The sequence below is a fragment of the Pyrus communis genome, chromosome 5 (genome assembly GCF_041283825.1).
Source record: "Pyrus communis isolate YQ-2024b chromosome 5, ASM4128382v1, whole genome shotgun sequence".
In the NCBI taxonomy this organism is placed as follows: Eukaryota; Viridiplantae; Streptophyta; class Magnoliopsida; order Rosales; family Rosaceae; genus Pyrus; species Pyrus communis.
The window spans coordinates 16674332-16686884 of NC_142569.1; the positions used below are offsets into that span (position 1 = coordinate 16674332).

The following is a 12553-nucleotide window of genomic DNA, read 5'->3' on the forward strand; positions in this document are numbered from 1 at the left end:
GTCAAATACACATGCTTGAGAAAAATGGGGGCAAACGGGAAGTAAAAAAATGATGATTTCTATACGGTTCCTCACTTCCTCTACAACAAAACATGTTTGTACTAACAACTCTTGCCAATTACAAAGGGAGGGGGGGAGAGAGAGAGAGAGAGAGAGAGAGAGAGAGAGAGAGAGAGAGAGACTGTAATATGTTCAGGAGAAAAGCCCGAGACTGATGTAACTAGGTAGAAGGGAAGAAACTCGTATCGGTGACTCATCTAAAAAACCAATTTACCGAACTCAAAAGTTAAAAAATTTGTTGTGCTAAGTGTCAACTTTCCTCATCCCACTGGCTCTTGGGTATCTCTCCTGATTCAGCAATTACAACCTTCTTTCTGGGTTTTCCACTGTAGGTTCCGGCCCCCCCTTCGATTGCATACACCGTGTCCATTCCTTGAATAACCTTGCCAAAGACAACATGCTCCCCGTCCAACCTGTAGAACACATACAAAATATCATCACTGTATAACTAGCCTTGGACTAGACGTGCATCATAGCCTGAGACCTATATGGCAATTTATACAACTACAAACTATTTCATATCACTAGATTGATGCATGTTGATCATTCTCAGAAACTTCAGTGTGATTCTTAAGTGCAAGATTCCAAAATTCAGCAAGTTTAAGCACTCATGCGCCTGCGCGCACATAAATTTCTTTTGGTGGTCTTCCAAAGACTTTCTCTCAATGATTGATCCTAATTGCTTTGGTCTTAGCATCTTAAGTGACATCCAGAAAATTCTTCACAAGGCATGTCAAGTCAGCCTGCTCTGATTGCGTCACCACGGGAGAAGATTAAGGAGCATCTCACTAGACTATCTTGGATGGCTGGAACTATCCCAAAGAACAAAAAGTGCACATTTTTTGGAAGTTCTGTATAGGGTAACCACGCAATTGTATTGGCTGCATGAACTCTGAATCTTTGTGCTGAGCCAATTATTTGTACAAATGTTCAAATATTCAGAATTCCACCCCCCAAAAAAACTTACCAACTAGCTTTGAGTGTGGTGATAAAGAACTGTGAGCCATTGGAATCAGGGCCTGAATTTACCATAGAAACAACACCTGCACATAAAATACAGTTTCAGGGGAAAAAAATAATAAAAATGACTTTGTAACAATTCAGATAGTTAGGAGCTTTAGAAATCCATAGATCATCAAAGGAATGAAAACGGACAGCCATAAACTTTTGAAATTAAACACCTGCATGTGAATGTTTCACTCTGAAATTCTCATCTGGAAATGTGCCGCCATATATAGATTCATATCCCTTTCCATCACGAGAAACAATATCTCCACCTTGAATCATGAACCCAGATACTATACGATGAAATGGTATTCCCTTATAGTGGAGCAGTTTCCCCTTAACACCTTTGCCCTTTTCCCCTAAATTCATAAAAAGGTTTGAATCAGCACAATAATAGTAAGAGAAGCTTTTGTCAGTGATAAACTATTGCAGTAGCTCCAATTACCTGTGCACAATGCCCTAAAATTTTCTGCAGAAAAAAGTTTCAGGTGTTAGATAATTAAGTGGTACGAGATAACCATGATGTAGTGTAAAAGAAGAAAGCAAGTTGGCAGATCTGCAAAATAGCAGAGTCAAAGGCAGCAAGATTGCGAAAATTACTGGCTGAGTGGAGTGTAATTGTACGTGTAAAAGTGTGTGTTTTCATGTATACCTGTTTCTAAGTGAGGTTTAAGTAATTGGGCACCCAAAAAACATCGTCCCAAAACTTTTAACAAGCATAATTAGCTTGGTTATTAGCATGCATTGATACAAACAAAAGAATTCCAATGACAAGATGTTTAATCTAGTAAGCAATTACAGATTATATCATCATGGACTGCGATCAATATTCCCGCATTTGGATATGTATATGAAGGTGGATTATCATCAACCAATTTGTGCTAAATAATAAACTGTGACCAGTTGAAACAAATATTTCTAAGGTTCTAATGACAATGTATTAACAAGTGAGATGATCACATACCAACAGTCTTTGGCACAACCTCACCATATAATCCAATCACGATTCTACCTGCAAATATAAAGGTGAATAGAAGTTATCAGGGCATAGGAAACCAATATGAAATAGGGGGAAAATAGTTTACGTAATAGTATAGACATGAAGCCATACCTAAGTGCTGTCTGTCAATATCAATATCAAGGAATACTCTGTGGGTAATTTCAGGCACCTCTTCTATTTGCACTTCCTCCTAGACATCAAGTTAGAGAGTTAAATCAATTTGTTTGTAATATTAGGTCCACGCGATTCTTTGCACTTACTGAAAGTGATGGCATCATTACTCAAAGAACAAACCACCAAAACATAAATCCACGTAATCAGAAAAGTAATGATAAAACCATGAACTTCCACGACTTCATAGGATCTAGTACACCAATTGGTCACGCTTAACATGCAGACATGTTTATTCATCCCAATACATATCCTAAATGAAGCTTCAATAACACATCCGTAAATTTCTTTTTCTTTTGTTCAGGTGGTATAAACAGATGGCAGATGTCAAACCAAAACAAAATCAAAAGATTCAAAATGCCCTGCCTACGCACTATCCACCCACACTTGTAGTCCAGTATCAGTTTTAAGCACATGGGGCTAGAAAATAGAGCTCACAACTACTAAGTTTCACGAAACCAAATGCCTACAAGTGAAATGCATTACGATGACAATCGAAATTACCCGAATACTAAACATAGCTCACTTAGCAAGCACTGTGAGTAGCACAATAACGAATTTACAGAGTTTGACCAACGCATAAGGCTCCACCCCTCAAACACTCTCTAAGACTAAACCCATTTCACCATTTAGCAGATTTCAAATTATTAGCACCCAATTAAAGAATTCATTAAATATGTGAACAATTAGCCTCAGATTCTGATTTCCCTATGCCAAATACTATAATTAATAGGTCATAAAGCACCAAAATTTGAGCAAAACCCATTAAATCCACATTGTCAATCAATTGTTTGAGCAGATAAAAACCACAAAATCGCATTCAGATCCATAAATTATGTGTAAATACCAATAAAAAAGATAGAAAAAGCTCACCTGTTTATGGGTGGACGAGAAAACGAAAATTAGGAAAATGGCGAGGACGAAGAAGACGAGGAGGGATCGAGGCTGAAGCAGGACGCAGATCTCTCGACGCATCGTTTCGATCCTCTCTATATGTGAATATATATCTGAATTAATTAAGAAAAAGTACTATATCTACCTTGTTGATCTTCCATGTTAGTTCCTCTCTCCTAAGAAAGACCATAAATTCGGTGGTGCCAGTGACCTCTGAACTTAGACAGACACGGTGATGAGAGCGAGAGAGGGAGGGGCAGAGAACGAAGACCTGGAATTTTCGGTGAGACAGACACAGCAAGTTTAGGTTCTCTTAACCAAAGTCCAAATAATGTCTCAACGAGTAATGACAATTGTTTTCAACAAAAAAAAAAAAAAAGGTAATGGAACTATTATTGGCTTTCACAAATCTCATTCTTGTATTTTTCACACGAGTATTTTTTTTTTAAATATAGGAATTTTGAAGCACACAATTATATTTTTGAAATGTCAATAACGATTTATATGGTTAGTAGTATTCATCTTTGTACTGGTAAGTTCAAATCTCTCACTCCTTATATTGTTTGCAGAAGTCATTTAGTATTACGGGGTAGTATTCTTCCTTGTAAGTGTGAGATTTTATATTCGATTCTCGTAGAGATGAGTTTGATGTCAAATTACTACTCATTCACTAGAGGTAACGTAATTTACAAAAGCTCATTCATTTGTTCAATACCCTTAATGACACCCAACCCGGATATCTAGTAGATAACCAAATCAAAGTGCACTAGCTGACACTCGAAGTGTGACGAAACCATAACATGCGTGCAAATATGTAAAGTCTATACTATTAGGTTTGGCTTCCCTTGTCAATATTGTAAGTGTACCACTTGCTCAATCTAGCTTAGGTTTTTCTCTATATATGGTTGTGTTTGCTATGAAGAAATGTACAAGGATGGGACACATATCACTTCAAAAGGTTTGTTCATGCATGTGCATTTCACGTCTACATTCCTATTCCATTCTGACTAGCTTAGTTGTCTAGTCAGGCTTGCACGTGAATTTCCAGTAAGTTGGGCACGTAAATTAAGACCTACCCACATGGGTTTCCTAACAACTTTCTGTCGATAGTCAGATCTCAGCTCTAAATCTTTTCTAATTGATTTGTAGGATGACATGTGTCCTTGGTAGGTGAAAAACAAACTAAAGCTTTCGGGGTTAAGATCCCCAGCCAGGGTTCGGTGTTTTTAGGGATTTTCAAATCATATTTCTAGTGAGGAGTTAGAGTGAGAAAGGCATTAAGACCTTACCTTTCTCTTTGTTCTTCATTTATAAAACTCTAGTTGCAAAACCTTCTTTCATGCATGAAACGCTCAATCATTGAAGAATAGGGTTGCATTGTCTTTGGTTTTGCATTAAATTAATGGTGAAGTGTTTATAGTTTCAAATCTTTAAAACTGACCCACTTTAGGATTCTCGTCAGTTTCTTCCTTCAACTGTTTGACAGGAGAAACTGACTAGACATCTGAATCCAGATCTGCATATCATTGTCACATCATCATATGCATAGTTTGTGAGCTGGTCTTGGTGCCACAAGGCGAAGAGCTAAGGATGAGCTGCCGCTTCGTGAAGACCAAAGGAATCCATCTTGTATGAGGCAAGGTTACACAAAGGTAAAGCTGCTCCATAAATAGGGTTCTAGGAATTCAGCTTTATGTGGTACTTTGTAAGAACCTTGATTATACTAATGGATTGGACTTAGTGGAGAGTCCCCGATTTTTTAATCCAGAAGTAGGTTTTTCCGGCCATATATATAGTGTGATCTCTGGGATTTACTGGTATTTGGTGAAATCTCACCATGTACCTCTAATTGTGTTGGTACATCTTGCAATACTCCTCAATTCTTTGATTGATCTAATTATGCTGCATGAAGTGAAAAGTTTCAAATCTTTCTGGAAGCCCAAGACTTAATTGTTGTTAACTATCTTACCCTAGAATGGGAAGCACCGTCAAGAAATGTTAATGGTGAATCTATGGTTAAACCTAAAGGAAAATGGTCTTCTGGTGAAGTTACTTTTGCCATGGCAAACATAAAAACAAGAAATGTTATTGTCACCGCCATTTCTCCAACTCAATTTGCACACATTTGCTATTTCTCAACGGCCAAGCAAGTTTAGGACAATCTTAGAAATCTCCATGAAGGAGATAAAAAAGTGGTGGATCTGAAACTTCAAATGACTCTTTCAAAATTTGAGGACTTGAGGATGAAAGAATCTGAGACCTTCTCGGTTTTCTATGAAAAAATCGAAATGTTAACTAATGAAGCTTTAGGGTTGGGGAAACCTATTGATGAAATTACCATTGTTCAGAAGATCTTGAGATCCTTACCTAAGAGATTCATGGCTAAGAAGGCTGCAATTCAAGAATTTCAAGATTTGAATGAGATCAAACTTGGAAAAATGGTGGGTAAGCTTATCACTTATAAAATGGAGCTAGATATGGAAAATGACGATGCCAAGAAAAGGAGTGATGTTGCTCTTCATAGTGTTGAAAATGCAAAGATTGTCAATAACCTGTATGAGCAAGTTCCAGAAGATAATGTTGCCTTGTCTGTCAATCAGTTCAGAAGATTTCTCAACAATAAAGGAATGGAGATCAAAAAGGTTGGGGAGCCCTTTGAAAACTCAAAATACCAATCTCATGGAAAGTTCACCTTTGGTAGAAAATAAGGAAAGTTCACAAGTAGTAGGGCAAAATCATCATCTGGAGAATCTGGTCTATGATTTTCTTATGGTGGTAGTAGACATCGTGATACTATGTGTGCAAACAACAGGGAATCAAATCAGAAAAGGGACAAAACAATGATGGCTACTTGGAGTGAAAGTGAAAGTGAAGGGTCTGTGCATTCTGATAAGTTGTCAGAAAATGAAGAAAAAAATGATGCTTTTGTTGCTCCGATGGTGGAAATGTCCTTAAGTGATAATAATCTAGTGCTGAATGACAACGAAGAAATGACTTATGATGAGTTGTGCATTAAGTATGATAATCTTCTTTTTTATGAGACGTGTACTACAAAAGTGGAGAAAATTGAGTTGTCCAAGAAAGTTATTGAATTGCAGAAAGAAAACAAGTCTCTAAGTCTAGTTAGAACTGAACTGGATGAAAAGATTGATTATCTTGAGGCACATATCAAAGAACATGATGAGAAGGATTCTCCTTGCAATGACAAAGTGGAAAAGATTATGTTATTGCTGCTCTTGAAGCTCAAGTTCAAAAATTGCTTAAATCTCAAGAAAACTTGATGAATCAAATTCATGTGTTAAAAGCAAATAACGTTATGTATCATAAGGCTAATCGTAAACAACTACTTAAGTTGAATGAGGCAAATGACAAGGTTATTCGTCTTACCATTGGGGCTGAAAAAATTAGCCTTGGGAAACCTCATGGTGATAAAAGTGGTCTTGGCTACGTGGAAAACGAATCCAGCTCAACGGGTACCAAATCAAATTTTGTGAGATAATCTCCTCTTGTGGCACCTAAAGTCAATTCAAGCTCAAAGTCTAGATTTATTCCCACATGTCATCAATGTGGTTAATTGGGCCACATTCATTCTAAGTGTAGGAAACTTCACTCTAGGAAGAATGACACGTTGAAGAATCAGGTGGATCAACGGTCAATGAAGTCAACAGAATTGCTCAACTTGTGCAGTCATCCAATATGGAAATGGGGATGCCTCGCTCCAAATGGATTCAGAAAGTCTCCAACAGATGCTTAGTTGTACTCAATGCTTTCTTTGCCACTAAACCAAATGTATGATATTTTGACAGTGGGTGCTCTCGTCACATGTCTAGGGACAATGATGTTTTCCTATCTCTTTCACCTTTCAAAGGCGGTGGGGTTGTCTTTGGTAGTGGTGACAAGTCTTAAATCATTGGAAAAGGGTATTGTTAATATTTATGGTCTTCCTCAGCTCAAGAATGTTAATTATGTGGAAGGTTTGAAGTCGAGTCTCATTAGTATTAGCCAGTTGTGCGATGAAGTGGCAGATAAAGTTTGCTTCTCCAAGAAAGATTGTTGAATTGTGGACAAGGTGAAGAGTTGGTCTCGGTGCATAGTTCGTGAGCTGCTTATCATTGCCACTTCATGATGACCGAAGGAATCCATCTTGTGTGAGGCAAGGTTGCATAAAGATAAAGTTGCTCCATAGATATAGTTCTAAGAATTAAGCTTTATGTGGTATTTTGTAAGAACCTTGATTATACTAGTGGATTGGACTCAGTGGAGAGTCCCCGGTTTTTAAATTCAAAGGTGGGTTTTTCCAGCCAAAACATCTTATGTTCATAGTTACTTATATTGTGTCACATACCTCACATACATATATACATGCTACGTGTGTTACTTGAATATTTAATAAGTATGTGCTCACAACCATGCTCACCTGACATGCTAATAACTTGGAACAAACTAAGAGCTTGTTGACTAGGATAACTATTAATAACTGAGATTGGTCATTTAATCTTTGGTTTATTAACTAACATATCTATCTTATTCGACTAGCGGGCTTGACTTGTTAGTCTAGCATATTATTATTTTTATATATAAGATATTCCGCCTGGTACCAATTTCAAAATACAATTTAATAAAATAACTTCGAATAATCTACCAAAAATTTGGCAGAATTGCCTTTGAAGTTAGGTTTGGGCCCAAATTTTGCTGAAAAATATACTAATTATTTCAACATAGCATTCGCGAAATGCCACATCTAACGGGTTGTATACCCTCCACTACATGCATAATAAGTTTTTCAGAGCATGGCATATGTTTACAACAAAAATAGAAGACGTGAAAGCGCTAAGAAATCTTAAGTTCTCATCCATTCACGGATGGACTTTCATATAAACTAAAAGGATATAAAGGAGTAGTTCTACTCAATAGGAACTGATCAGGGCTGTCGCAAGTTACCTCGATGCTAAGAAGATCTCTGCCACTAAGTTTGGTATACAATTCAATACACTTGTGGTAACTAGTGTAAGCTGGAAATGTGACAATACACTAGTCATAGCTAGTGTAAGTTGAATGTTATGTCCCTAGTATGGACAAGTTGAATTTGAATCATACATGTGTAAGCTGAATGTAATGTTCGTAGTATGACAAGTTGGATATGAATCATACACATGTAAGCCGAATGTCATGTCCATAATATGGACAAGCTAAATATGAATCATCCACTTCTAAGCTGAATGTCATGTCTGTAGTATGGACAAGCTGAAGATAATTCATATATGTGTAAGTTGAATGTCATGTCCGTAGTATGAACAAGCTAAATTTAAATCATAAGGGCTGGTAATATATCATGAAGTCGATTTATCCCGTAAAAGTGTAACTGAAACTTATATTTTATCTAGGCATGCATAATATTTCAAAAAGAAGACATTTATTCATAAATGTCTTCTCACACTTCGGGCTAACTCTCCCTTGAGGAGCCTTTTGTCTTTGTCAATCGAGTTAAGTTTGTACCCAGACTGGATCACAATAATGTCACGTCCTGAACTCAGATACATAATACACCATTAATTTTATTTAAATTTTATGGCACATCTAACCTTTATGTTAGACTGCCTACGTACCTTGTAAATAGATCAAGTCAATTGTAGTTCACCATCCATATGTGAAATTCAACTTACGTTACATAAACATTTGGATGTCTATACTTGGTAGAAATTGATGTTTCAACAAACACGAAATAAAATGATGATGGACAAAGTCTGTTCACTAGGCCCTATTGGGTCTCTAGTGATGCTAACCTCAATATTGAGAATGATTCGAGACATGTTGACAAAAGGTCAATCCTCGGTCCAATTGGTTTCCGCTAAAGTCAACCATTCTAATTATCCTTATTCAGGAGATTCACAAATCAGATCTTCGATTCGTAAGTTACTAAGTTCCTCACCTAATACACACGACAACGTATTAAAATTTTGATAACAATCCAACAGTTTGATCTTCACATACCACAAAGGTCAATTGGCAGTCATTTATGAAATTAAGCACTAACAGTGAAATCATATCCAACAGATATTAAAACAAGGTCTGGTCATTGGCCATGCACTCCGCCACACAATGCCGCACTCAGCAGTCGGCAGCCACAACTCGCGAGAGTCTGAACAGTATCAAAATCAACTCATAATATATCAAAATGAAGATCGTGAAGAGTAAAGCAATTTCATACCTTCATTAGAGTTTAAAATTGGCTGGAAAACAGCGAAAATTATCGTGGAAGCCTCGAAACACCAAAATAAGTACACCTTTGTCGTGGACTCGCCAAAGCTCTAACTTCCGAGCTGATGCTTGGGTTTTGTTGCTGGGGTAACGGTGAGTTGACTAAGGGGGTGGCTTGTGTCGAGGGTGAACGGAGGTGGTAGATCGCAGGCATAAAAAATCAGGAAAAAGTCGAGCTAGGCTCTCCATGAAAAGATAACCAAATGATGGCAACCATGAGTGGGTTTTGTTCATGAGACCAAGCTAGAGAATTTGAATGGTGGTGATGGCGAATCAGGTCAGTTCGTGGGTCAAGGAGGATCTAAGTCAACTACTCGAGTCAGCTTTCTGAATTTGGAAAAGTTGCTCTAGCTCTGCTGGAGCTGCTATATATAGATAGTCCAAAAGATCAATTTTCCTCTTTCTTTGCTCCCTTATTTCTCCTTCGTTATAACTCTGTTTCACAAATAGTTTTAGCCTACGCGTTCATGAGATCGATCTATACCCAACTAGTCCAAGAGTGACCCCAAAAGATCTACGGATTTTTAATTAGCGAGCCACCAAAAAAAAAATTCATAACTTTCTCATTTGAACCCTGAAATCTATTGAGCTTGCGCTCACCCGTTCGTGATGACGAGTACTACATAAATATGTCAAGAAAATAAACCATACTTGTCAAACTCTCAACACGGTTGTCAATGAAAGTCAACACCTTTGGGGATTAAAATACCCTAAAATTAGGATCAAGTCATAATTTATGTTGAAGCAAAAACATTTTATAAAGTCTCATTGATATTAGCGGTGAACCTCCTTTATATAAATTTTATATTGTTTGGAAACTATTATTGGCACTCCAAAAATCTTGTTTTTGCAATCTTCATAAGTGATTTTTCTTTCTAAATGTAGAAAATTTGGATTGCAAAAGAAAAATTATGGATAGTAATTGCCGTTGACTATGGGTAGAAAGAGAGAAAATTGCTAGAGCAGTAAGCCATCACCATTTACATGAACAGTAATTATCCAAGCTTCCCCTCGCCCTTTGCAAGACAAAATGGAAGAAAATGCTCTTATATGGCTCACAATTCCAAATTTTATAATTCCTTCTCTCTGTTTTTTTTCTTAGCGAACAAAAGCACCATACCATTCCATAAACAAAAAAAAAACCAAGCACAATACCATTGTCTAAAAATAAATAAATAAATACAAGACCTAAAATACCACGTGCATTTCCTTGTTGGGCTCTCAACAAATGGATATACAATACTCACTTTTTTGTTTGGGCCTTCTGTTAAAACCGAAACCTCCTTTGGGACTCGGCCCTCTCATTTACCCAAACAAATTGACTTGGCTTGTAATTCTAACAGAAAACTCAAATCATGCTTTTTATTTTTTTAGTTAAATTTTACTATTTTTAATATTTTTTTTTTTTTTTTATTATTATTGTTTTTAAAGGAGGACAACGAGTGCAAGCTATCGTTATCCACCCATTCTAAGGGTCGGAAAGACTCACAGAGGCATTTCGGCCTCTCCCTTGCCATAAGTCTGGCTTCCACACCAGCAACGGGTTTCAAACCCAGAACCTCCATTTTGTAGTGATTGAAGAAAGTCTTGCAATCCGTCATTTACCACTAGACCACCAACTCGTGGTTATTATTTTTATAATACTTTTCAGAGGTTTTGTTTGCAATAAAAAAATAATAGACGTAAATGTTTAAAATAGCATTAATCATCAGTAATTAATGCTAAGAGCCGTAGGAGCTGCTTTCTCGTTCCCAGATTTAGGAGCTTCTAATAGCATCTCAAGTTTAGGAGGTGGATAGGAAATGTGATTAGAGATGATTTTTTTTCTTTTCAAATTTTCCCTAAATTTTAACTAAGACATCATTTAGGGAGCCCATTAAAAATACTTTTAGAGATTAAAGTTTAGAATTTTAGTCTCAACTTGCTTAAAATTGGGTATTAAACCTAAAAAAATGACCATTCTCTATACCATAAATAATCTTTGTCAGTAAGCGAACAAAGTCGAAGAAAACTCAGTCGAGGTAAGATGTTTTTTTCAAGACATCTTATATATATATATATAAAAAAAAAAAAAGAGTTTTAACTAAACACTCCCGGTACTGTTCACTTTTAACGAAAATGACATTTTTACTCTAAAAGTCACTTCTGATACTATTCACTTACAACATTTTTTTGTCATTTTGATTAAAACTCAAAGTTTTCAAGCTATTGTCATTAATTTTCCTATAAAAAAATTGACGTTATGTACAAAGAAATTTTAGGCGTATTAATAATGTTTAGTACAATCTAAATATTGCACCCGAATTTAAAATTTTTATTTTTTATAAAATAAAATTATAATAGTAGCAAGATTACTCGTAGGTACATATACTCTTGAGTTAATGCTGACAAATGTTACTTTGTTCTTACTTTGTGAGTCTTGCGAATGTGAATGACAAGAACCGGTACGTGAAAAACATTATCGTAGATTTTGACGTGCCGTCTGTTTCGTGGGATGATAGTCCTGGATCCAAGTTATGAAGTACCATTTGTTTAACATATTAGTACCGCAAGAAACTTCATGCTTCGTATACCGTGACGTAACTCTAACCAAACTCCTATGTTGTACTATATTTGTTATGTAACTTCCCAAACGCTCATGAGTCATGAAACATGCATGATATTGATAGAGGCACCTGGAAACATTATATTCACGAACTACCTACGTTTTATATCTTGAAGGCTTTTTTTTCGATAGAAATATAACTTCATTGAAAACCCAAAGGGATACAACATTAGTAGTGACGAAGCAAGGATTTACTAAAGAGATGGACGAAATTCAAAAGAGTGCAAGGTTCAATCGAACCAGTTGCTTTCATATTGAAGATTGCAAAGTCTTGAGTCAATATTCATAACAGAAAACAATATTTTCACCAAAACGGTTGTAAGCGGTAATATCAAAGTCATGTAAGAAGCTTAAATTGGTTAGGATTAGATTTTAAAAAACATTAAGCGCTAGTCAGGCAGCGGACTGGGTCATAGCAGCTAGGTGTCTAGAAGAGATTTAAGCAGGAGCCTAGATGGATTTAAATAAATTTCTTTTATCGTAAAATAAGCATTAAACAATATTTACATTATTTTTTTTAAATTTAGTACAATATTTATAGATAATGTGGGAGACTTTTA

The 12553-nt window shown here is 36.3% G+C and overlaps 1 protein-coding gene across 1 annotated transcript; it reads right to left on the reverse strand.

The window, feature by feature from the left end:
- Positions 1-42: 42 nt before the first annotated feature.
- Positions 43-3494, reverse strand: LOC137725586 (peptidyl-prolyl cis-trans isomerase CYP21-1). Its single transcript, XM_068464320.2, has 7 exons — positions 3110-3494; positions 2177-2255; positions 2030-2077; positions 1511-1534; positions 1242-1424; positions 1028-1103; positions 43-473 (listed from the first exon to the last, which is right to left on the reverse strand). Exons 1-7 carry the CDS (start codon positions 3209-3211, stop codon positions 311-313), a joined length of 675 nt encoding a protein of 224 aa, XP_068320421.2. The 5' UTR covers positions 3212-3494; the 3' UTR covers positions 43-310.
- Between the last annotated feature and the right edge of the window lie 9059 nt (positions 3495-12553).